Source organism: Xiphophorus couchianus, chromosome 5 (assembly GCF_001444195.1).
Source record: "Xiphophorus couchianus chromosome 5, X_couchianus-1.0, whole genome shotgun sequence".
Lineage (NCBI taxonomy): Eukaryota > Metazoa > Chordata > Actinopteri > Cyprinodontiformes > Poeciliidae > Xiphophorus > Xiphophorus couchianus.
In genome coordinates, this window is record NC_040232.1 from 6882375 (window position 1) to 6909059 (window position 26685).

Genomic DNA, 26685 nt, shown 5'->3' on the forward strand with positions numbered 1-26685 from the left:
GACTTGCGTTAGGTTTTGGTCAGTGATTTTCAGCAACATTGAAAACAGAAGCAAATCCGTGTGATGTTGTAGCATGTTAGCATTGGTTCTCTTCTTTGAACCAAATGTACATATTATCAAGTAGAGAAGATACAGTGTAACAGTGAATCAGACACCCAATTGAAGAATAACTGTGAACCCAGCATTCAACAAGACTTGACAAAAAAATATTTTAATTTATTACACAAACTCCTCCAAAGTTCCTCCGGATTTATTTCTGTTCAGCTGCACCTCTTCTTGTCCTTGTTAAAATCTTACACTGGAAGCCATTAAGACAAATATATCAATGATAGTAAGTAGCATAGTGAAAGACTGGGGCACTACTATGGTGAGTTTAACAGTCTGGACCTCATCTTAGTTTCTCATTCATACACACAAACACAGTAAAGGAGTGTTGTTTGTCTTGATGCAGGGTATGTTGCTGTCCTGCAGAGTGTGGGATTGAGCTCCTGTTCTTACACAGCAGAACACAGATACATGCAGAAATGAATAGTCATAATTAGCAAAGTCATTACAAGAGCTTGATCAGCAGGGTCATGCATAATCTGCTGAACTATAGCAATTTTAGGAATAGAAATGATCAAAATGGTTCTTTGTTTCGCTGATCATTGAAGGAATCATTTCCCAGTAGCTTTTCTGAAATATTATATATTGTAATTTGTAAATTATCATACTAAATGACTGTTTAACCTACTTTTAGTTAGCAATAAATTATAACTACGGTTGTCTGTCAAGATTTTCTTTTTCTCAATTGTTTCCTTTATTTAGATTAGCATTTCTCAAAGTCAAGTCTGAGAGGTGCATATTTTACACACCACACTTAGACAGTAAAGAGGCTTTGAAACAGATATTTCAATTTTACTACCTGGGCGAATCATGGTTTTCCGATCCAGGGGGCGTTTACTTAAGCATTTCGTGTGTTTTCTTTCTTTTCCACAGCGTTGCATAAGATTGTAAGAATAAATCACAGAGAAACTGTCAAATTCATTGCTTCAGTTTGTGAATATATCTTCAGCTGAATTGATATTTACAAGAAAAATACACAATTAGTGTCAGAATTTTCTTTTCATACCTGTAACCATACCCTTATCAGCTGCTGAGCTGCTCCATCTGGAGCAGACTGTCGAGATAAAGAAGCGGGACACTGGACCATTGGGTTTTTTTAATAGTGGTGCCATGGTTTAAAATTCCTCTATAGCTTACTACAAAATCACATATTAACAGCTTAATTAACAAGCATGAATAGTAATTAGTTATGTAAGTAACACCAGACAAATATTTCTTTGCTATTTTAGTGAAGTCAAATCCTTGTGACGGCCATGTTTTTGTCTAAATCTAACATTTGTCTCTCTGTGTATTTTCTACATTGTAAATATTCCGACCTTGTTACAGATTCTTTAAACATGCTGCAAACATTTCTAAATCCTTTATGCTTCATGGCAGACCGAAATTGAAAGTTCAGAAATATTAAGATAAAGCAGCTGTCTTCCTCTGGTAGCCACAGGTTCTGTGACGCTTCACTGTGAGAACAGTCAGTTGTGAATAACCAACTAAAGGTTGTCAACAAAGCAGCCCAAGCCTTGAATCCTTTTATCATCAGTCGATTTTTTTTTTTTGTTGTTGTTGCTTTTTTTTTTCTTTTTCATTTCTATCATTATCACGTAACACAACATGGGCACACTCTTTATTAATCTCTTTAAGGTCCTGCTTATTTGCTCGACAAAACTGCTTGACATTCAGCAACAGCCTAAGGCTGCGCTATATATTGTGAATATGTTTGTCATTGCATTAGCAGTGTGTGCAACATTCATATCGCCAAGGACTATTTCTAGTGCAATAATTGCTGGATGATATATTCCAAGTGTTTTAAACTTGGATTTTACATACTGGTACAATGTTTAGCCAGTTGGACAAGAACTCATGGCAGCAGAGGCTCATATGGGATGGAAATGACATGAAATGCTAAAGGTTACAGTGAGATGGAAGCACAGATGAGAAGGAGATATCATAGTCTCAATATTTACCGATATTATCTCAAGATTATTTAATATTGTGCAGCCCTAGAACAGCTGATTTTTATTTAAAGACAAATGCAATCAGTTGCATGAAGCAAACTTCCAAATGTCTGCAGCAAAGTTGATAGCAACTACATCAGATAACATTCCACACAAGAGATGGAAATCTTTTTTTATCCAGCTAGAGTTACCTCTCTATAGCCTAAACTAAAGGCGTGTCCAAATTCAGGGACTGCATCCTTTGAAGACCGCATTTGGAGTCTGATTACGTCACAGCGAGATGACAAAGGCTGTTGAAATTTGAAGGGTTCCTCCCACTGCGGCCCACAAATATGTCCCTCTTTTCCCTGCGTTTAACGACTGGCATTCTTCACCGCCTATCCCAAGATTCAATACAGGCCGAACTGGAGGGGTTTCTTATTGTCACGATGGCAGACAAAGCGGGAGACAAGTACAGTTTTATATATAAGTGTATGAAAACCTAAATGTACAGAAATTTAAAGCTTGAAGAGGGCGTGGTATTATGCAAGATGATTTGGGCCATTGGGAGAAAAAGGAAATCTCGCTTTAATCTCAGAATTATGTCAGAATTCTGAAAAAAAGTCAGAAATCTGATCAAATAAGTCAGATATTTTTTTCCAGTGGCCTGAATCCTCCCCTACATGTCAGACTTTTGTCAGTTACATATATTTGTTCTTGAACATAATTTTGATATAAAATAAATGTATTGAATCATTTCATTAATTCAGTTATTAAAAAAGACTAAATAAGCAAAAACAATCAGGAAAACTTCAAGCTCCTCTTTTACTAGCTTTTGTGTAGCACCGTCACAGTTGCTAGGCGACAGGACATACACAAATGTAATGGCGGGAATAAATCTGAAGACTAGACATTTTGATTTCACTGCTGCTGGTTTTCGCGGGCAAAAAAGTAATTAATTTGCACACACCCCATGTTGTGAGTAAGCTAGAATACAATGAGGTTAATTTGTTAGATTAGAAGTACCTTTTAAAATGTTCAAACTTCAGCAATTTATTAAGCAGGCCTTTCATTAAGTTTACATTTCTGACTTAATAAAAAGTTTTTTTTATTGGTTTGATGTAATATTCTAATCTTAAAAGTGGAAAAGCATCATAATTAACAGAACTAAAGACATCAGTCTGTGTGGAATTAATCTATATAAAGTGCCTCACTTAGTCAGTTGAATTACAGACTCTAATTAACTTTTCAGTAACTCTCCTGCTTGTGCTTTATTTCCACGTCAGAAAAGAGAGATTTGCTAATTGTTCTGCTAAGTAATCAGAGTAACTAAAATTAGCAACACAAGATTGTATCAAGGTGTTACTTTGTATTTTATGCATTAAAACATTAAAGGAACAAGCTTATCAACAGATAGTGTATAGTACTACGATTTCCACTGATTTAGAAAAAAAATACACAATATGAAGTGTGAAAAAAAATCATGCCTGCATATACTGTGATATCTTAACTTAGCCAACATGACTGCCTTAGCCAAAATGGCTAAGGCAGCCATGTTGGATTTTGTGATCAGAGTTTCCAAATTTACAACACCTAATTTTTATTTCATGATGAATTCCTGAAGATTTTTTCCATATGGTACTTCACCACCAAGTACAAATAGAACAGACCATTAACTCAAACTTGTGGCAAGCATACACATTCATATTCAATAAATTAGAATATACATCAGATTAAAATTGCATTTTGAAAATGACAACTTTCAAGCAGGTCTTAAACATACTTTTCATTAAGCCCACATTTTTGTTTTTAAAAGTATTTTCTTCCCCTTGGTCTGATGTAATATTATAATTTTAAATGTCATGTTTTTATTAGCTCCAAGTGGAAAATCATCATAATTAACAGAAATAAAGGCTTTCCAACATCTGTCTGTGTGTAATTAATCTATAGAATGTGATTAACTTAGCCATAAAGTTAATGAAATCAATGGGCTTTTCAATAATATTCTAACTTATTGAATGTGTTTGTAAACCTCCATATTATGCTTATGGTATTAAAGTTTTAAAGAAAAAAATATTCCTCACATGTTGAAATTTTTTTTAAAAAATACATAAAGTTGTTTGTATAAACTACACGGCATATTTAGAAAAAGGGTATGAGGATTTAATGTGAAACTGAAAGATTTTGTGATTGAACCAATAGAGTGGAGTAAGACGGCATCTTATATCTGATCTCTGGATAAAGAAAGATCTGAATTAAACTGTTTTCATACTATAGTTCTAAGCTATTCCCATTATTTGACCCTGGCTTGTCCATCCTTTCTACCTTTTTCCTTTGGCTCCCATTTTCACCTTTCCATTACAGAAAATATATTTGGCAGTGCTGCTTTTGTTTCGATTTTACGTTTTTTCCCTAATTTTCCTCCCTCTCTCCCTCTTGCCCTCTCCTATTCTCAGGATATAAAGGTAATTCAAGCTAAAGACTTAATAAAGGCCTCACTGTCCCAAAATACTTCACTTTCTGTTCAGTTTTGCTTCTGGTTCATTCTAATTCTTTTCAGTTTCCTGTTTATGGCTTGATTCTTTTCTCCACTCTCCATGTTTCAGTCTTTCCCTGGTTTGCAGTTTGTCTTTTTGTGTTAATATTCTCTCTCTGGACATGTTTTTTTTAAATGATTTTCTGGCTCCATCATGCCTGCTTTTGTCTCCAATTCTCACACAAAACAGCTATTGATGATACTGCACACCTGAGCACAGACTAAATACAAAAACAGTATTGCACATGTGTACGTCATAAACCAGAGCTGTGTGATTCCTGTTTTGTCTTGCTTCAACAAAGCTTGATTTCTGTGTGTTAAGTTAGCCAACCGATATCCCTGTGTCTTTTATCCTGACATTCTCGTCTTGTCCTTGTTTTCCTCTCTACTCCCCCATCTTTACTTTTCAGTCTCGTTCTTTCTGTCCAGCTGGGCTTTGCTTGGGTCTGGCACTCACTTCGTGTCTTTTTTTTTCCCTTCCTTTATTCGTCTATTTGCCAACCTCACTGTCTATTTTACAATAAAGGAATGCCAAATACAGGCATCAACTTAAGTCAGTGGAGGCATGCAGTCCAAACCACTCTGTCCTCCCAATAATTTGTGCCTGGACTACTTGTCTACCTGTTGTGTTTTCACATGGACCAGAAAATCGAGAGCGAATGAATCCATAATGCTAAAAGAACTAGTAGCAGCTTGTTGTTGTTTTCTTCAGATTTTGGTGTATTTATGCTTTGTTTTCAAGATTTTTTTCTTTGTTTTTTTGTTTTTTCCTCCAAGTGAAGCCATGAAACTTTCATTAGGCAATTTGGGTTACAGCATAGTTTTTAGTTCATGTGAAACTACAACAAAAGCGCATTTCACCAAAGGCTGACTGTTTTGTCTGTTTGTCAGTCTGTTTTTTTATGTGAAGGTTAGTGTGCCAGTCTCCATTATTTGTCTCTGACTCTATCTCTCAGCCTGTCAGTCCATTTAAAAGATTTATCACACTGGCTGACAGTCACCAAAAGACTTTAAACACCCAAGGTTTGAACCAGTATGACTTTTAAAGTTAGGTCTTTTTGTACTGAAGCTGCTGACAGCCTTATGTGTTAAAATTTACAACTTCTTGCAGCAAAGATTTTTTTAAAATTCTTTAATGTTGGAAAAAAGCACCTGAAAAAGCATTTATGACCAAGTCCAGTCAGCACAGCTTTGGACACAAGTCCACCGACATTCATTCCAGCTCGCTCACTGATTTATATGACTATTCCAGTTCCTTTTACACCCAGCTGAGCTTTTCCACATTTTCATACATGACAGACTTTCAGCATATTAGAGTTAGATTTTATGTGTTAGACCATACCACAAGTGGCTAATGGATGTTTTTAATTTGTAATCAACTCTCTTTACTCTAATACCCTTTAAAGATCCAATTATATGGAATCCAAGTTGGTTTACATTTAATTAATATCAAACATGACAAAGTAATCTTCCTGCAATCCAGTCATACAGCAAATCAAGTTCAGATCAAAGAGAAATCTTCACAAATGTGGTCTCAGTAGCTGCTTTTCCATTTGTCAGTATTCCGCTAATGTTGAAAATAAAACACAATTCCACAATTGTCGTGATTCTGATAAATAAATAGCACAAATAAAATCACATGTGAATAAGTTTGTTCATGCAGTAAGTCATTAAAAAGCATGCCATGCCATCATCCTCCAACTACTTCCTGTTGTCTTCTTCATGGTTTGCACCAGTGGCAACATCAGGCCGTTGATCATGTGACTCGTGTGATTGCAGTTTTGCAAAATAAAGCAATTCTGAAAACGAAAAAACCTCATTCGAGCGACAAAACGTTTTATCAAAAAAACTGACGTTTTTTCAAAATTGCTGTTTCCATTAAGCAAATTTATTTTCAGAATGTCCGCTTATATGGTCAATGGAAACACAGCTAGTAAGTCTCATTTGCAGTGTGCCACAAGCCATGTAGAAGACACCTTAAGAATATAGAAGGAGGCACTCAAGTGAGATGAGACCTAATTAAAATTTTTAGCCTACATGCAAAATGCTATGTGAGGTAAAACACTAACATTGCGCAACACCTTAACCACAGGGAATCAAGGTGGTGGCAGCAAAGTACAGTAAAGAAAAGCTGTTGCAGGCTGCAAAGCCTTTGCTCCAAGTTGATTAATTACATCGAAAGGTGGTTCTATAAATACTGACTTCAGGGGGCTGAATACAAATGCACCTCAAAACTAGTTCATAAAAATGTAAAAATTTCACATCACAGTGAAATTTTTACTGTATTACTTTGTGTTAGTAGTTTAATATTTTAATAAAATTTGTCAAAGTTTTTGGTTATGAATGGTCAAATGTGGAAATGCCCAAGGGGTAGGAACATTTCTTCAAGTCAACAGACTTTTGTTGCCACTTTAAAATTTGATGCATCTTAGAACAATCAGATGCTCTTTGACCTCTATGTGCAGTGAGATGTTTGATTTTTTTTTTTTTTTTTTTTGTTTCCACCAACAATGAGGTGAAGTTCAACATTTAGCAGTGTTTTATAATGGAATAAAAAGAAGCCCCAGTCAAACAGCTCCTTGTTTCCAGTAAAGATTTACTGACCTGTGTTGGTCATCATGCTATTTCAGAGCTGTAAATAACTTTCCTTTTAATGCGCTGATTAATGTTAATCATGATTTTTATAATTTTATTTGTGAAAAAAAGAAGCAGCAGCGGTTTTCAGCACTTCAGTGCAAAACTGACATCCTTGAAAAATATCAACAGACTGAGTCTTGTTTCCACAAGAATTGTTCCACTGTCCATTTGTGAGCCTGTTTTCTACACTGAAGTTGCATTTCTTAACTCCGTGTCTGTCCCCTGTGCCCAGAGGGCTGCCCAGGTCTCTGCAACAACAATGGACGATGCACTCTGGAAGCCAGCGGATGGCACTGCATTTGCCAGCCGGGTTGGAGAGGGGCAGGGTGTCACGTTGCCATGGAAACCCTTTGCACCGATGGCAAGGACAACGAAGGAGGTATACCTGGTGCATGGGCACTGTGTAATTAGTGGAAGCAGATGGTTAAATACATCACTGGTGTGTAAAGCATGGATAAAGATTAAATAAAATGTTAATGATCGGCGATAAAGAACTTAATGGGCCTGCAGCTCCAGCTTTGACATAGCCTGAATCGGCATAATGGAGGAGTGTGAATGCTGTGGGGAAAAAAATATCAATTCATGGTTTTTCTGCTCCATTGAATTTATTCACCTATTTGGGTGATACTACCAGAAATAACTTAGAAAGTTATGGGTGTTTCTGTTTGAGCTCTAAGTTTGTTAGCTACTGTTGAGTTGTTAAATAACTTTTTTTTCTGCTCAGCAAAGATCTTAGCTGAAAATAAAAACCATAAAGTTCCTAAGCACGAATGAACATTGGTGTTGCAAACCAAAAATGTTAAATGTTTTCTTCTTCTCAGGCCTTCATCAAGAATGACTCAAACATTTCCACATTGGTATTTGGCAAAGGGCGTCTGTAGCTTAACAAAAACTAGTTTGAGCCACAGATGACTGAGAAATTTTAGCAACACAGGCGTGGCATACATGACGATCTACTCTCTTGTCAACACCATTTAAAGTTCTAACACCCACAGAGTTCTAACACTGTCAAGTTCAGTGTGTAGAATACTTTTTGATATAGATGATGTGAGTTGGAAGATGTATTTCCTGGGAGACCTGAACCAGATTTCCTCACATCAAGCTGTTCGTTACAAAGAAATGTCTAACTGTGCCTCCTGTCAAGCTCACAAGGGGTTTATTTATAGTATAAGGATCATTACAGACATGTGCACATATTTACACTTACTTTCTCTTTTGTTCCCACTGGGTTTAAGAATCACGATCCAGCTTGTTAACCCAGGAAATCAAACTTGCACAGGACCTGAAATCTAGTATTAAATAGGAATGCAACAATAGATCCAGGTCACAAAATTATTTATTTTATTTAATCTTTATTTCACCAGGAGAATCCCATTGAGATTAGAAATCTCTTTTACATCTTGGCAAAGACTGGAAGCAGCACAAACATGCATGACACTTAGTTCAATATCAATCAAAATTTTTAGCTAAAAAATGGCTAAAAATCCAAAATGTTTTTATTCTGTTCTTACAGTAAACGTTTCAGAACTTACAAAATGTGATAGAGTTTGTATGGAAACAATAATTTGTGAAAAATATTTCAATTCAAGTTTGACTACTCTGAACCATAAATTAATGCTTCATGAAATTATATCAATGTACATCAATACTGCAGCCACATACCCAATGAAATTATTCACACTTAAAGTTAATCAGGACTAATTGAAGGCATTATTTATTTCCTTCCTAATGATTGAACTATAAGTCCGATAAAAACACACAGAGATTTCTGTCTATTTCTCATGACTGCATTTTACTTATTGATTAACCTGAGATAGAAACATGTCAGCTTAAGATAGTAAAAAATACTAACAGAGAGAGAAACAAACACTGACTTTGCTGCTCTGAATTAAAGGGAACATTTCTAAAATTATAAATGAACTTTCTGAACCTTTTTTTTTCACTAATTAAACTTGAATGGACATTCAAAGTTCATTAGGCTCCCAGAAACCCTGAGGGAGAGGAGGTTCAGTTCAATCTTCAGAACATTTTTATAGCCACAGGACCACATAGATCCAGTTAGAAACCTGCTATCAGTCAGTGACCACCAGTCCTGGAGCCCACCCTGTCCCTCAGCCTGGGGGACAAGGAACCGCTGCATACAGTTGTTTTTGGCCTCGCAGACGATAATCTGTCTTACAGGTGTTAGACTGGGTTTTCTGGGTCATACTGAGACAGGTTGTTAGTGTGACCAACCAAAAAGGGCAACTTGTTGCTGACCAAACAGGGTCTCAACAGCAAAATAGGGAATTAGACGATGTCTTTCTACTTCCACATGATCAATTAGCTCTACAAGGACCTGTCAGGTGTGGGCAATGGTTTAACCTTGACTTTCTTAAAGCAAAATGATACATTTCCCCCATCAGAAGAAAACCTATCACATCAGACCTGACATTGTATTAACATTGAAATATTTCTACAATCGTTGAATAAAATAGGTTCACTTAATCAAATAAGATTTTTCTCACCTGAAAAAAGTGACACATTTGTCATTAGTACTTAAGCTAACAACATTCTTTTCAATTTTTATTTTAGCTTTTTCACAGAATACAGTGAACTCCAATGAATTTTGAGGGGCACATTTTTACAGTAAAATAATTGATTTTATAAATTAATTCCTGGGTCTGAAAAATGTCCTCCCAGTAGAATTATGCAGTTTATGTTTAATCAATCTAAATAAATTAATTGTTGAAGTCAAGATAGATATTCCACTCTCAGTAGGAAACTGTAAAATAATCAATTAATTTAATGTTGAAGAAAATAGATGCTAACGGTAGTGTGGCTCGTAGCTAACAGTTAGCCAGTTGCAGCGTTGTTGTAATATTACAAATGACTCGTAGCATTTCTGTTACTCTGCTTCTCTTCAACTCAGAGCGATACTATCTTGCTTAAAATAGTCTGCGCTCTTCTAATAAATACCTTGCATCCTGCTTAGAACTACGTATGGAGTTGATCTGTTTACATGCACTGAATGTTAACTGTTACACCAAAAAGCTGCAACTTTTCAGCTGCTAGATGAAAAGAGAACATGTGTTGTGAATGCTGATGTGACAGTAGAGTTGAAATGCTGTCAGCTACCAGACTTCAAAAAGCCTTGTAGAGTGCTTAAATTACAGGCTATAGAAAAGGAAAGAGATCTGAATCAGCAACAGTTCTACTAGAAGCTTCAATAAAAATCTGCTTTTAGGTTTTTCTTGAGGGAGAGCTAACGCATTGAAAATAAACTAAAAAAAAATGGCAGGGAGAGTCAAAGAAAAAGGCTGATTTAGAAATAATGCTCTGGGCTTAAGTGTTATATCCAGCTCTGAGTTTGATGAGCATGGTGGACTAATTAAAATATGGGGAACAAAGAGGAGCTAGAGAGAGAGAATGAAAAGTGTCAGAGCTTCTATGTGTTTGTGTGCCTCAATGTAATCTCAGTCCCTGATGCCTGTTCACCAGATGTACAGCTGTTTTTTGTTTTTTTTTTGTATAAGAAACTGAGACAAATAGCCACTGAGATTTTTATTACCCTGCATATCTCACCCTATCCTTCCACTCCTCCGTCTGTCTTCACTCTTACTGCTCTTTCACTCCCTGCCCTTCATATATTCTTCTAATCTCCTGTCCATTCGTTCCATTTGTGCTGCTTGTTATTGGGGCGTGGAATGGCATTGCTCAGAGGCCAGTACACAGCATTTATTTGGTCTACTATCAATTGGCTCCATTGCATTGGAGCAAAGATTACTACCACTTAGCTCTGAACAGATGTCTTGGTTCATTTTCTTCCATCAGTTTTAATTCAACCCAAAAAGAATGTACACTCACTGGCCACTTTACCAGGTCCTTATTCAGTTGTGTATTAAAACAAATCAGCCAAGGATATGATTGTAGCTCAGTGGATGTAACTGTCTAGATGGGCTTGCTGTTTGTGTTTTCAGTAAGTGGAATAAAGGAAATCTAAGTGACGCTGTATAGGTGTTGGTACTAGATAGGTTTGAGTATTTCAGAAGCTGCTGATCTAGTTGAATTTCCATGCAAAGCGAAGAGAGGAGTATTTGTGCAACCAGATATGCCGGTGAGTCTAAGCTGTAACATTCTGATGGTATGATCAGAATTGTGCATGAACAGCACAAAGTTTGTATCCAATCTGTCTTGTATCTAATGGAATATGCTAGATCCTTGAGCATTGTTTAAAACAACAACTTCAATGAGTATTGTTGCTAACAATGTCAATACTTTTATCAACTGTGTATCCGTATGTTGATGGCTGCAACCAGCAGGATAATACACCATTCCACAAAGCTCAAATCATCTCAAGTTTGCTTCCTGACCATCACAATGAATCTGCTGCATTCAAATGACCTTGGCAGTAGGCACATCTAAATACAATATATCACCATATTTTAAAGTATGGTGTAACTGGAGATGTGCAGCGAATAAATCTTCTGGAATTACATGATACCAGGGGTGGGCATTTATCATTTATTGCGATACATTTCATGTCATGATAGCTATTGTTATCACGATAAATTCTAATTAATGATGTTTAAAACCTCCAAAACTGCCTGTATTGTTGGGCTTTAAGATTAGCGGCACTCTTTTCATGTCAGTTTTGTTAATGAAAGACCTTGTTGGTGGGTTTCAGATGGCTTGGCTGATTGTATGGATCCAGACTGCTGTCTTCAGCCCTCTTGTCAAAACCAGTTATACTGCAAAGGGTCTCCAGACCCTGCTGAAGTGCTCAGCCAGTCTCCCTCCTCAATGGCACCCCAGCAGGTAGGGAGCAGCATGCAGTTATTTGGAAAACTTTGATTTGTCTTCCAACAGTGACAATCACTGACAATTATATTATCTATTTGTTTATAACTCTTGTCTTTGTTAGGCGGCCAGATCTTTCTATCAACGCATTCACTTCCTGGTTGGCCCTGAATCTACTCATGTCATCACTGGAGAGTCTCCATTCAATAAAAGGTAATTGTCTGTCTGTAATCCGTGAGCTTTGTGTGTGTTTTTGTTGTTAGTTAAGTTTTGTCAATACAAATTAGTAAAAATATCATTTGAAAGTCTTGTTTGCCAAGCATGTTTGTGCAGAGCTCACTTCCCAACCAGCTTGTTACAGTTTTCATGCCTCTCTTGTTAGTGAGAGTAAGGTACTCTCTCTAAGTCTTACAACCCAAAGATCTTCATGTTTGGTGAACTGATTATTTTATTTGTCTGTTGGTCTGGGCCCACAAATTTTTTTGTTCTTGTATGTTATCTATGGTAGTTGAAGCCAAATTGCTTTCCAATGCCAACTAGGATGGGCTTTTAAACGAGGGAAGAAAAGAAATGGACTGCAAGAGGAACAGAAATGATCAAGGAGAAAACTATAAAATAAATAGGTTTAAGCTGAATATTATGACTGGTCACATCTGAACCAAACAAATAGCATTGATTAGAATGGTACGTGGTGGTGGGTAAGATATACAGAGTTAACATTTTGTCCTTAAAACCGATGTGTTTGAAGCAGAAAAAATCCGGTGGATTAAGGATTTTAGCGAATTTAACAAGGACCAAATTATGATGGCTGGACCATTGCAGTGGTCAAGAGGTTAATGCTGGTTCTGGTAGCAAAGTGACAGATCAGAAAGTGACTCACAGTTTGCTGTGTGTGGAACCACATAGAAACTGACTTGGCATGGTAGCTGTGCTGACCCCTGGACCACGGAGCGATTAAAAGAGGTGGCCTGGTCTGATAAATCCCATTTTCTTTAACATCACATGGATGTGTGTGTGTGCGTATGTCAATGACATGAACAAAATATGGCAGCCGAATGGGCTACAGTATACGCAGAAGGAAAGTCACTACAGGCAATGTAATCCTTTGGGAAATGTTCTGCTGTGAAACCTCGTCTCTTTTACACATAGATGTTACTTTTACCTTCATTACTGTTACAGACCATGCTCACCTTTCATGGAAACAGTACTTCCTGATGACTGCGGGCTCTTTCTGCACAATAATGCACTGTGTCACCAAACAAAACCGAGCTTGTTGTTGACCTGGCCTTCCCAGATCAACATCCCCAGACCAGTTTAATCCAGCATTGGTGGGATTTGCAAGACAAACAAGTATGATCTATGGGGCCACCTTCCAGGACTTAAAGGATCTGCTGCTACCATCTTGGTGCCAGATAACACAGCAAATCTTCAGGAGTCTGGATGACTCCATATCTCAACAGGTCAGGACTCTCTCCAGGAAAGAATAAACAATTCTTTTAATTTCCCTCAATGTCCTTGTTGTCAATTTCTCATGGCAATTAGCTTTTGTGGTGGACAGAGTCAGTTTAATGAAGAAATATGATGACAACACTAAAGCCTAAAGTCTGCCAACTTTTTCTGTTCACATCTGCCACAAAGATGGCATTCATGTGATCGGAGGGAAGGAGAAAGTGGCTGTCTGTAAAACACATTGAGTCAAAGTCGCGCTGCTTATGAGGAAGAAACCTAATGGCATTCTTATGCAGCCAGCTTGTGTGAATGTTTCATAAAAGGAGGGGGCCATGAACTCTATAATAAAGTTGTCCAATATTTCTATAATGAATGGGCTCACAACCTTATAATAAAAAGGATTTATTGTACGTGTGTTTGGTTGCATGTATGTGTGTGTACACGTGTTCTTGTTTAGCTGTTCTATTTAGGACCATTTCTGGCATATCTGCCAACCTTCTGGAGACCAATGGGCCTTATGGGGACCAAAGCCCAGTTCTAGTATGGCGAACAAACTTGTCTGGGATGAGAGATTAGATTTGCAGGTATGGTGTGAATTAGGCTTCGGTTAAGGTTAAGGCTAGGAATAGATTACCAATAGTTAGGCATGTCTGGGTTAGGCATAAATGCAGTTACTAAAATGAATTAAAGTCAATACAAAGCTATAATATTGGTAGAAATTCAAACTTGTGTGTGTAGGGTGTGGGAATTATTTCTGACATACTTACTATTGTCAGGAAGTGCTACCCTTCTCCATAAGCAACTTAATAAACAGAAGTTCATGGTTAAAACATGGATGGTAGTTAAGGACTGGTTGATGTTAAAACCACCTGTTGATAGATCGGATTACACAATACATAGACATTGAATGCAGAGGCAACGACCTAAATGTGGGAATCAGTGAGACAGCAAGAGAAAAAGAGAGGCTGTTCAAACCTGTTGCTAAAATTCATGCTGGCTGATCCAATCACAGCTCTAAGTACAGGTGTGAACGAATGCAGGGAGGAATGAGGATTTACTCAAGCCCTGTTCAGACCTACCATTAACAGGCATCTGGCTGTTTCAATTATAACTAGAACGCTTCAAGTGTAGGAGAGTTCACACCTACCACTGAAATTCCTTCTGAATGATCAGATTTACGTCCAGACAAACATGCAGCCGGGTCACACAGCCAGCTGCCAGAAAAGCTACATGGAATAACCTCAGTAATTCTCTTCAGATCTGTTTCCATGAAATCACTAATATATCGAATCACCTGAACTGTATCAGTCGCTTGATTCATTTGAGATCATGTTTGTAGACTTATTTACACAAAATCCAATAAGACAGATTATGTTACTGAACAGGCAGGATCAGAGAGAAATGAAGCAGAATAAAATGATTTGTGACTTCAAAGGGCTTAGTGGTCGTGCAAAGACACTGCAGATTTCTACCCTGTAAACATCCGCTACAAGAGCATTTTAATGTTGAATATAAAACACAGTATAACATTGTAATTATCAACTACACTTCATAGACCTGTGTAAAAAATTCTAAACAAGATGATTCAGCAAGGTAAACTATTATGGCGCAATATCATATTATGTTCACCTTACACAATATATCCCAACACATGCAATATAAAAAACTGGGATGTCTCACAAACAAAACAAAATTTGTTTCTGTTTTCAGTGTTAATCTCATGTAAGGAAATGCCAACATATGTAGCAAATATGAAAGTGTGACAGCAACCTAAACTTTTTTTACAATTATATGTAAAGAGTCAAATCAAGTTTTAAAGCCTTAAAAAGTCACTTTTGACTATAACTGTATTTTTTTCTTTTGCTTTTCAGCATTTAAAAGTGAATGTCTTGTACACCTTCACCTTTTACTGTTTGTTTCTACAAGGAGGATTTCATGTAAAAATTAAGACAATGTTCAGAATGAATGGTACATTACAGTATTTGTACCTCTATTTGGCTTTATGTATTTAGAGATTCTGCAAAGCATGAGGGTGTTCTTTTCCAGTGTTTTTGTTCAGGGTAAGTATTTTAGATGAGATGATAGAAGTAAAACATCTAGAGTTCTTCTTTTACTGAATACACCGGACCATAAAATAGCGTACCAAACCGCACAGACTTGTGCCAGACTGCTCAGGGGAAATGAGGCATTAGTTGGGTCTTGTTGGAAAAATAATAAATTTTCAGCACTACTTTGAATAATTAAATAATTTCAAGGCCAAAACCTCTGAATCATGAATTATAAGTACAGACACAGTTCTGTGCTTAATGTCCCTCATATCCAGACGTCCACAAAAAATTATAATAGGTTCTGATGAGCCATGTTTGTCAGATTAAATGCAGCTTTTTTAAAAAAAAAACAACCTTTGAGCAGGTATTAAACATACTTTAACTAAATCCCATATTTTATTGCTTTGATGTGATATTCTTCTCTTAGATGTTGAATTTGAATTAGGTGTAAATTGAAATCCATTCTTAAGTGTTTGTGTGTATTTAGTCTCTCTTGTGTTTCATTTTGGGAGTTGAGTTAATGAAATAAATGTACTTTTCAAAAATAATCAAATTAATTGAATGGGTCTGTTTATAATGTTCTGTCACTGAATTTTCTCAACCACAAGATTGACTCATGTTGGTTTTTTACACTTGTCTCTGTGTCTCTGTTTGCTTTACAAATAAAAATCAAACACCAGGCGTTGCCAGTTTTTGCTAGTGACTATTTCCTTTACTAAAAACCTCTGTCCTGTGGTTGTCTCTCCAGCTTGGTGTCAATAATCCGAGGCCAGGTGCTGACCTCTGATGGAACTCCTCTGATTGGAGTCAATGTGACATTTGTCCACTACCCTGACCATGGATACACTATAACACGCAAAGATGGCATGTATGTATTTCTCTCTGAGACCGTCGCTCTACATGTAATATTCAGCTATCCAGTTTGAATTTATCTTCAAAATAATTCACTTAAGAGTAGCAAAATTCTTTGAAAGTTCTTCTTAGCAACTTGAATAATGTACAATGTAATTTTCTAATCTGTTGCAGAGTGAAAAGTGACATATTAATTACAATTTGGTGTTTTTGCAAATTACAGTAATCAGTGCCTGATTTCTGCCCTTCACTGCAGCTTCTGCTTGTTTCAAATAGTGTTAAGAATTTGCTAGACTTGTAGCCTCCTTTTGTTCTAAAATACTGTGCATATTTGGAGCAAAAATTGTGTCGCTTCTTCTCATTGTAACATTTAGGGATGCAGGCATTATACTTTTTTTTTTTTTTGCATATGTATACATCATTTCTTTCCAGTGCAAGAGAGCAGAAATGGGGAATAAAGTCAGTGACTTTAATTCCTCCTGATTGATTGACAGACACGAGAACAAAGACTTCAGACTCGGCTTAAACTCTCTAAACAATCCAGACTAAACTCAGACTGGCATCGTGTTCCAGAGCTTGAGTCTCTTAAAACAATATTAAAGGTGAAGCTAAAGTGATCAGGGTTGATGCTTTGATTAATGATTAAAGCTGTTCTCTCTGATCGCTAAATTAGGCTAAAAGGTAATTATTTTAATTCTGCCTTCCAACAATTCTGTGTTTTAGGTAGCCAACATGCATCAGCTAGCCAACATTCATCAGGTAATTGCTGAGCACTGACTGAATGAGACCAGACTTGGGCAAAAACGCTTGTAAATGTCTCAGCAGGAGAACAAAGGATCAATAAATCAACTTTAAAAGCACAGGATTAGAGATTTTTTAAATGGAACTGAAGGTTTATAATGAGCTTCTATAATTTTCTGTTTTGTCGTCATGAGATATAAAATTGTGGGAAATGCTGTCTTTGTATAGTGCCACTGATTAAACTGGATGTGACTACCAATGCAAAATTAATGAACAGAAAAATGAATTGTTAGTTTCACATATATTCAGAATACATTTTAGATTCCTTTTAAAAAACATAGACTGCTCATTTATGCAGAAAATCCTACTAGTTTACTCTAAAATTGTCCTTTTCGTTGATGAATTATGCCAAAAGTCAGCTGCTACTGCTTATTGTCAGAGGAAAACTGCCTCTATGAAACATGTTCAGTGTGGACCATGAAAGGAGCCAGCGCTGGAGCTAGATGTGTCTTAACTGTGTGAGATAATGTCGTTTTGTCACCCCTTTGTAAACACCATTATGCAAATTTAGCCAAGAATTATTCTGACCAGCTGTTTTCTTATACTTATGATGAGACTGCTTAAATGCTGTTGAGTGCTAGTTAATAAACACACACCTGCCAACACTTCTGAAGCCGCTTATCTCCCATGATATTTCCCAAGCTGTGCAGAGACATAATTGTAATTTCCACAAACACCCTCTTTGAAAACATTTATTTTAGAAACACTGCTTAAAATTTCAACCCATCTGTCACTGTAACTGAGTTGCCCACGACTCGATTCAAGAGGCATATTTACATCTGCTCACAATGCACGGTGTTGGCTGACCAATTGCATTCTAAATGATTCCCCTCGCTATGTTGCTACTGTTGCTTGGATCACTTCAGCACAGTTGGCTGAGAGGATACAATCAAGTGTGACTCTTGAAAGCCCAGCAGAACAAAAACAGTGTGTCAAGCCATATGTGCTTCTCATCAAATGTGTCAAACAGTTGACAGTCCGACTCTCGAATCTACACTTTGGCTGTGTTCATTTGTTTTGTTTATGATGTCTGGAGCTAAAAACAGCTCAGAAGTTTCAGATCTTCTATCTGTCTTCATATGGCAAACCCTGGCAGGACGATAACACTACAAAACTACTTCCAGAATTTGTCTTCACACTGGCAGCTAGTCGGAACGTCGTTGTTCATACACAGCTTTTTGTTGACTTAATTTCTGTTAAAAAATTGAAATAGGAAATTTTACAATGCATTCATACACAGTTTTAGAACTTGGTAAAAAAAAAACTCTGCCATTTTTTTTGCACAATTTTACATAAGACCCTAGATTCTAGGGAGTGTTTCATGTTTCAGACCAACCTTTTAATAGATCGACCAACCTATCACTTAATCTAGCTAACTATAGATCAACATACTCATGTACTAGCCAATAGATAAAACAACCTCCAAATAAACCAAGTTAGCAATCAGGTATCAGTTAACCTACTGACACACATGCCAACCAGTGAATCTACCAACCAACCATCAGAAAGGTCAACCCACCTGTCAATTAATCAAGCATTTTACCAGAAAACCAAAAGTTCAACCATCATACAATCCAACCAACCAATGACTTAATACACCAATCAATTAACTAATTAAATGAATAACCATCCAAAAATAGATCAGCCAATTATCAGCATATCCGTCAATGTTAAGTTATGTAAATAATTATCTTAAAATAACTTCAGACTGTTTTTGGAGCTCTTTTAAACTAATCTACCTGGTTGTTTGTTGTTGATGTGTTCACAGGTTTGACCTCTTGGCCAACGGAGGGGCATCACTGACCCTCAGTTTTGAGCGTGCTCCATTTATCACTCAGTACAGAACCGTGTGGGTGCCATGGAACGTCTTCTATGTGATGGACACTCTGGTGATGAAGAAGGTACATGTTGACACATATTTCTATATAGATGACATGTTTCCTTAAAATCATACTGTGGCAATTAACCACATCTGCCACTTAGTCAAAGGTTTTTGAACTTTTTGACTTTTTAGTTCTTTCCTGTGACTGGAAACATACTGACTTAGGATGTTATTAAAGGAAGATACTTGTTCATAATTTATATACTGGCACTGATTTATGAAATTAATTATGCCCGGGGAAAGAAGAAATTCATATTTACAAACAGAAAACAGTGTAACAATCTGTGTTTGTTTATTCCAGGAGGAAAATGACATTCCAAGCTGTGACCTGAGTGGCTTCATCAGACCCAGTCCAGTGATTGTTGCCTCACCCCTCTCTACATTTTTCAGAGGATCACATGATGATGGCCCCATTATACCTGAAACTCAGGTATGATAAACCTATTTGAAGGTTGCTGGTTAGATATTCCACCCATTCTCCAGCATATCCAGTATTCACCTGGAACAACTGAGTTAAAAACTAGATGTGAATAGCAGTGAGAAATATGAGAAATTTGATTGTGAAAGATTGGATGTGGTGAGGATCCACCAAAGTCTGTATGTAACAAAATTAGATGTGTTTGGACAACTTACATGTTACTTAGCAATAATTTTAACTACTGAACCAGTATTACTACTAGTCATAATCTTACAAATGATGATATTCGTAGGATTTGTGCTGACAATGAATTGATAATGGTGATGAATTTGTGCAGGACAGTGTTCATACTAATACTCCTGTTGTGGATAAAGAATGCACTTTACAACATGGATTTGTTGTAACGTGTGTTTTAGATTGATTCAGGTGAAACAGTGTGGGCAGGTTGTACTACAGCTATTAATTATCTACATATTAAAAGTTAATTTTGCTTGACCAAATTGTGCACTATAATGGAAATTTGTGCAGAAATGAGAATTTTTTTGACCTCAGTGCTGCAGTAAAACAAAAATCTAATCAACAATTATTAATATCATCAATTATTGTTATCGGCTGATGTAAAACACCTGCATTGTGATAAATTTTTCAGTTTAAACATAAACTGAATCTGCACTGCACTGGCTAAACATCATTCAAGCTGTATTGGTGACTTGAAGGGGGAATTAATGTTGGAAAAAAAATAATTTTTTCAACTGAATGTATCATAGTTATTCTTTACTACAACTATGTCCTCCTCACTTACTAAATATAGCACGCAGCCGCACTATAACATGCCTCTAGTGAATGGAAAATACATAATACCCTCCATTTGTAAAGCTGTTATGAGCACAAAATCTGTTGTATTTAATGTTATTGGAATGAAAATAAATGTCCTCTCTCATTCTGCCATGCAATAATCTGTTTTATTGCAGAGTGCAGCTTTGTTCTACATATTGATTGTCATTTTAATGTTTATGGCTTTTGAAATAGCTGTTGCATGTGTTCTGAGGCAATGACCATACACTAAATTATTCTGAGTTCTACTAAAATCCTCCTAAAGAAGGGTGTTATGGACAAACATGCACACACAGCTAAATATTGTTCTTTTACTTTCAACAACTTCTGACCACAAATGAGAGTGTGAGCATCTGTGTGTGTTAGAAAAGAAGAAAAGAGAAGTATTTCACTTGTGTGGCTTCAGGATGAATTGGGTCTACTGAAAACAGTGAAGGAGAGCGGTTGTGTGTGTGTTTTAGATTTGGGCTTTTGGTCGTCACATTGCATTAACCAGTCTGCTGTAAAAGTGAAACAGACGATAGTAGTTTAGAGTTTTACAGCCCTAACCAGTGCTCCATGATTACTTTTTATTTGCCTTGTGTCTGTAATTCTCTTGTAATACTGCAAAATAGAGAAAGTGTGTGACTCAAGTAAGTAGGGGTGGGTATGTGGGGGCAGCTGGAAGGCGAGCCAGCCAGTAGTGGCCTGATAAATTTTGGCGAGTTGGCTTCATCAGATAGAAGGGCAATCTTAAAGGGGACATAATGGATATGTAATGAACACTTAATGTCCAAATAATGAAAAGCCAATCGTGCTGAAAAACAGTGTAACACCAAAATGGTCCATGGAAGAGGAATGTCTCCCCAAGGATCCTTTTTTTGAATAATCTTTTTCTTAATAGTCTTCATCTTAATCAAAAGTGCTCTTTCTCTTGTCTCTCTCACTGTTCTCCAATTAAAACTGTGGATATTTTAGTAATTAGTAAAAAAAAACATTTCCACACACAAACTTTGAGTCTTGGCTTGTTTTCTCTATGCATGTGTGGGTTGGAGTACCGCTGCTTTCCTCAAACACTCCAAAAACACACATCCATTCATCCATCCTTCCATCTTTCTATCCATTCTATTTAGAGAAAAAAAAATTTTTTGACCGTATGATGATGCTACTGCTTAACGCTTGGCCCATTTCTGGAGAGAACCCACACATATATAGGGAGAACATTCAAACTCTATGTAGAAATCCAGGAGCTTCTTACTGCGATGCAACAATGCTAACAAGTGTAACATTGTGCAACCCAATTAGCATGCATGTTAGGTTAATTAGTGACTAAATTGACTTTGGGAGTGAGTTAAATGTTGTGGAACAAACATTGTGTTGAATGTTCTCTCTTCTAACTGGCTTACATTGTTATTTATTATTCAGCTGTCATTTTTAAAAAATCCTGCTAACATGTTAGATCTGTCAGTGTTATGTCATGACTTGACATTTCTCATCTTAGAGCTCCAGGAAGGAACTTCATCACCTCAGGGGGAACCCTGAGTAGACTGCAGGGTTCAAATCGAAATGAGACAAATTTTGAGTAGTGAAATGAAATAATTGTGAGCTTTGATTTTGTTTCTGTTGTTTTTCTGACAGGTTCTCCAAGAAGAAACTTCAATACCAGGCAGTGATCTAAACCTGGTCTACCTCAGCTCCAGAGCTGCTGGATATAAACCAGTCCTCAAAGTTTCCATGACACAGTCATCAATTCCTTTCAACCTGATGAAGGTGAGATGTGTGTCCTTGTAGTTATCTAAAACAATTAGAATCTGCAGAATCTGTACCAACAATAATGAAGTAAATGAAGTCAATGGTTAACTTTAGTGGCCTTTGTGTCATTGTTCTATTGATACAGGTTCACCTGATGGTGGCGGTAGTGGGTCGCCTCTTCCAGAAATGGTTCCCTGCCCAACCAAATCTATCGTACACTTTTATCTGGGATAAGACAGACGCCTATGGCCAGCGCGTCTTTGGACTGTCAGAAGCAGTTGGTGAGCAACAAATAAAGCATCTAACCACGTTCTTCAGATACTTTACAAATTACTTTTCTACTACTTAACGCTTGATTTCACTATCTTTGAAAAGATATCTTTTAAACTCAGTTTCTTATCTCAAAACAAACTTCTGCAATGACTACTTGCTAATTTGAGATGCGCAATACAGTTTTGCAGCGGCAGCTCTCATATTCAGACTGAGGGATATCTCCTCTGTTCTTAATATCAATAAATAATGACTTCATGCAGCAGTGAGGCTCCAGAAAATTATTTAAATGCCTTTTTTTTTTTTTTTATCTAGTCGTGTTAAAGTTCTTAAATCAATATCAGAATCGTCTTTTATCTTTTTTACTACCAGCTGGTTAAAGCTTTACCAGAACTAAAAGTTGGAAATCAAACACATAATTCTGATCGGTGCTTCTTTAGATCTTTTTTAAGCGTTTAAACCAACATAATGGTTGTTCTTGCCATTTTGAGGGTACAATATGTTGCAAAACTATAAACTATTTGATGCTTAATACAGATATTTTTCCAATCCCACATTGTAAAAGTCTGTGAACAGTTAATTATGCAATCAAAATAATTTATTTACACATTCTACCTTATTCACTAGTCTTACAGCTGTTAAATATTGTGTGTGCATGAATAGGGAGCAAAACTGGAGCAAAGTTCCACCAACTTTCTGTCTCCTGCATTACAGAAAAACTCCAATCCTGGCTAACTTAATTCAGATAAAAAATATTTTCCAAACACACTTATCATATTGAACATATTCTTGAGTGTTTCTAATTATATTCCACATTGATCTTGAACCACTCTAAACGTATGATCTGTTTATGGCCTAACCTTTTGTAAACTAGCTTAAGAGCTGTTTCTAGACCTGCCAGTGGAGACCTGAAAATCAGACTAGAAGCAGTAATAATTGTCTACATACAGAGGGAGGGAAAGTCGCAGCTTGAGCTGTTAATATATCAGTGTCAGAGCACTCCTCCTCAACTCATTTTAGCCTTTCAGATTTATTTTATTGTGTCTTAAAAGGCTAATCTTAAAACAAAATCTCTCACAGTAGGAAATGCCAGTGACGTGCATATCACCTATCATATAAACTTCAAAATCAGTTGCATTCTTTCGTAATAGTTAATAAACACACAGGACCCATCGGAGAGTTGAGGTGCCATCAAGATCAAAAAAACTGCTGCTGCCTTTGACTAAAACCTTAGCTTTCACTGAGACATCAAAGCAGGATGGAAACGCATCAGACACAAACATGTTGTGCACTTATTACTGGTAATTGGTTCTGCACATGTCAGACTCATCTTGAAAGAAACTTCTGCTTCTGTGAATGACCTCAAACTGTATGTTACTGTGGGTGTAGACACTACTTGTTACAATGGGAAAGGATATTATCAGGCTCTAATAGCAGCAGCAGCTGCTGCTTCAGATGCAGTTATCTGAACTGTAAATTTGATGAAAAAAAGAAGTACTGAAAAGATAACACAGCATCATGAAGGATTATATAAATAATTCTGCATGATGTTGAATGATACGGGTGAGATTGATAATTTTGCTGAAGAACAGAGACATTTTAGAAATAAAATAAACACATTATGCACTGTAATAAATGTATAAATAATATTAAGAACAATTGACAATAGAATAATAGTAATATAATGATAAATGAACGAGATAAAGACAAACACTTCAAGATGTTCAGATTGCTTTGACTTGACATTTTTATTGAGTTTGCAAAAATGTAACCTTAAGCAAGCAGAAATTATCATATAATCACCAAATATAATAAGTTTTGTTTATCATTACCTAAATGTTTATTTTGTGTTTTAAGGGAAAAAAATACATCAGGACACAACTTACTTTACCACCAGTCAGTTTTATAGCTTGAATTTGTATCATGCAATGGAAAATATCAGATATGAATTCATCCATTTATCTATCCATCTGTTCAGAGGTCAGCATGTTATAATCAATTTGTATTCTGCAGAGGGAAAATGAGAAAGCAAAATGTTAGAAATGAACCAAGTTAAAATAAAACATTTTAAAATAAAATTCCTATTAATTACAAGATACAAATAGAATTATTGAGCAATTTACATGATTTTACATTTTGTCTTAATTTTCACCATGCTATTTTTTTAATTGTACATTCAGAGGCAAGTTTAATATGTACATCTAGCTCACGTTACCATGGGTCTGTCATTGCATGTATAACTTTTCATGCTTTCATGATAATAACAATGCCAAAAACATGCAAATGAGTTTCATTTATGAATCCCAACAAGCTGGAGAATACCTTCACTTTATTTTCTAATTAGATGAGGGTGAACGTGTGTGTGTGTCGGGGTTCACAGTATGAGCTTTGCAGCTTGCATAAATTAGAGTAAAAAAGGACCCTGGAGCTAAACTGTCTGTAGGTTGAAGAACTGTAACTTTACTGTTCATTTATTTTAAATAGGTGACTTTTTCCTAATTGTGTGGATTTGGATTACACATCGTCACACACCCGCCCTTCTGTGTGTGTCCAACAGTGTCAGTGGGGTTTGAGTACGAGTCATGTCTGGACCTCATCCTGTGGGAGAAGCGAACGGCCATTTTGCAAGGCTATGAAATGGATGCTTCCAACATGGGAGGATGGATGCTCGACAAACATCACATTCTGGACGTGCAAAACGGTACGAGTCATGACCAAACTCCAAATGTCCTTAAGTAGACGCTTCTGTGCATATTTTATCAAGTTAGGCCTGCACACCAAGATCAACAGCAAACATTTCTTTTCTGATTTATCTGGATCATTGCCTGCTGAAGTTGTTAAGTGCAGCACATACAGCAGCGTGCATAAGATTAGAGTAAGCAAGTCCTGAAAATATTTTCCCCTGGAGTGTCTTTTTGTTTCTCCACTCCATTACCTGGTTAATTGTATGTTAAGGAGTGAGAGGTCATAGCTAATAGCAGGGTGAAAGTATGTTCATTCAGGCAGTTGCTAGAGTGATTGTTTTTATGCAGACTTTGGTTGATGGAACATCTCAAACATTGCGCATGTGCGTGTGCACCCCTGTGAGTGTGTGTGTGTTCTTTTTAGGGTTTCCTTGATTTGTTCCAGTTGACCAGAGGTATTTTAGGAGCCTTTTATCTCCCTCCTTTTCTCTTCACACACCCCCACATATCTTCTGCTCAGTCTTACATCTGTCACCCTGCGATTCCTGCCTAGTCTCATCTCCGAAAACTCTTGGCTTTGTCTCATAATGTGCTATCGCACTGCCTCCTTTACTACGTCTTCAGCCGTGTCTATTTGAATCGACAGATTTAAAAAGTTTCTCTGCTGCTTTTTTATGGGAGAAACCAGCACATTTATTGTAGTTCTTGCAAAAACAAAAAAAAAAACACAAGACTGAACACACACGGATGGAAGATATTTAGAGCTGGATTAATACAACTCCAAATAAAAGATAACCTTGTTCTCTATTCAAAGCGTAATTAGAAAAAGAAAAGATTCAGAGAACACCTCAACTTTCATTTTTTCTGAATTTAGGCTCAGGGTTTTTGTTTTTCTTTCATACAAGTCAATCATTGCTTATACTTTATGTGCATCACTTAAAGAATTGACCAAAGAATTTTTTTACTCAAAAAAATATATTTTATTTAGCAAAGAAATAATACCAGTATACTGAACAGAACTCAACAATAAAAAGCATCTGTGAAAAACTAAATGCACTTCAACTACCTGAGATATAAAATGCACACACCTTATTATTTAAAAACGGCATCCTCTCTTTTTACCATGAGTGTTTAACATCTGCTGCCTCTAAATTTACAAGAGACTGAGGTAAACATTTTAATTAAAGTTACCTCCTGTCGTTGCTTAAAGACACTTGATTACAGCTCACCACCAGATGCTAAGAGGCCATTTGTAGCTGAAGTTAAAAGTGTAATTGCAATTCAAGATATCTCAAACTTATTTATAAGAAGTAGAAACTACATTTTTAGTCATCTGAATTAAGATGTTTTGCGTAATTCCCTTCACACACACTTAAAAACAGATTTGAAGAGCTAAAAGTGCTACTATCAACCCACTCCCCAAAAATTGTGCATTTTCAAAAAACCTTTTAAATTTTAATTTATATATGTTTTAAATTTTTGCATTGAAAATTTGAAATATATATTTCTGGGATGTTGTGACTAGACAGTATACTTATTCAAGATATCACTTCTGTCATTATGACTACTCAGAAAGTTAGTTAGTATTTGAAATAGAAAAAATGTCTATGTTCAAAATATTTCTAATTCATTTGGAGATACCTGACTAGTCAAAATTAGCATTGCAGGAATCCTCAAGTTAGTTGTAATTATTGGCTTTCAAGATTTCTGCTGTTTAACTTACACTAAAAA

The 26685-nt window shown here is 36.4% G+C and overlaps 1 protein-coding gene across 11 annotated transcripts in view; it reads left to right on the top strand.

The window, feature by feature from the left end:
• The window catches only part of tenm3 (teneurin transmembrane protein 3), a 287657-nt gene that overhangs the window by 203866 nt on the left and 57106 nt on the right, over nucleotides 1-26685 (top strand). For 6 of the 11 annotated variants that reach the window (XM_028017268.1, XM_028017271.1, XM_028017275.1 and 3 more), the window contains 10 exons: nucleotides 4490-4498; nucleotides 7439-7585; nucleotides 11873-12003; nucleotides 12110-12198; nucleotides 16231-16350; nucleotides 18904-19036; nucleotides 19319-19447; nucleotides 21887-22018; nucleotides 22146-22281; nucleotides 24828-24971. In XM_028017268.1, coding sequence (XP_027873069.1) covers nucleotides 4490-4498; nucleotides 7439-7585; nucleotides 11873-12003; nucleotides 12110-12198; nucleotides 16231-16350; nucleotides 18904-19036; nucleotides 19319-19447; nucleotides 21887-22018; nucleotides 22146-22281; nucleotides 24828-24971 — 1170 coding nt within the window. The remainder of the gene's footprint in view (nucleotides 1-4489; nucleotides 4499-7438; nucleotides 7586-11872; nucleotides 12004-12109; nucleotides 12199-16230; nucleotides 16351-18903; nucleotides 19037-19318; nucleotides 19448-21886; nucleotides 22019-22145; nucleotides 22282-24827; nucleotides 24972-26685) is intronic. The other 5 variants (XM_028017270.1, XM_028017273.1, XM_028017274.1 and 2 more) reach the window with 1 other exon arrangement.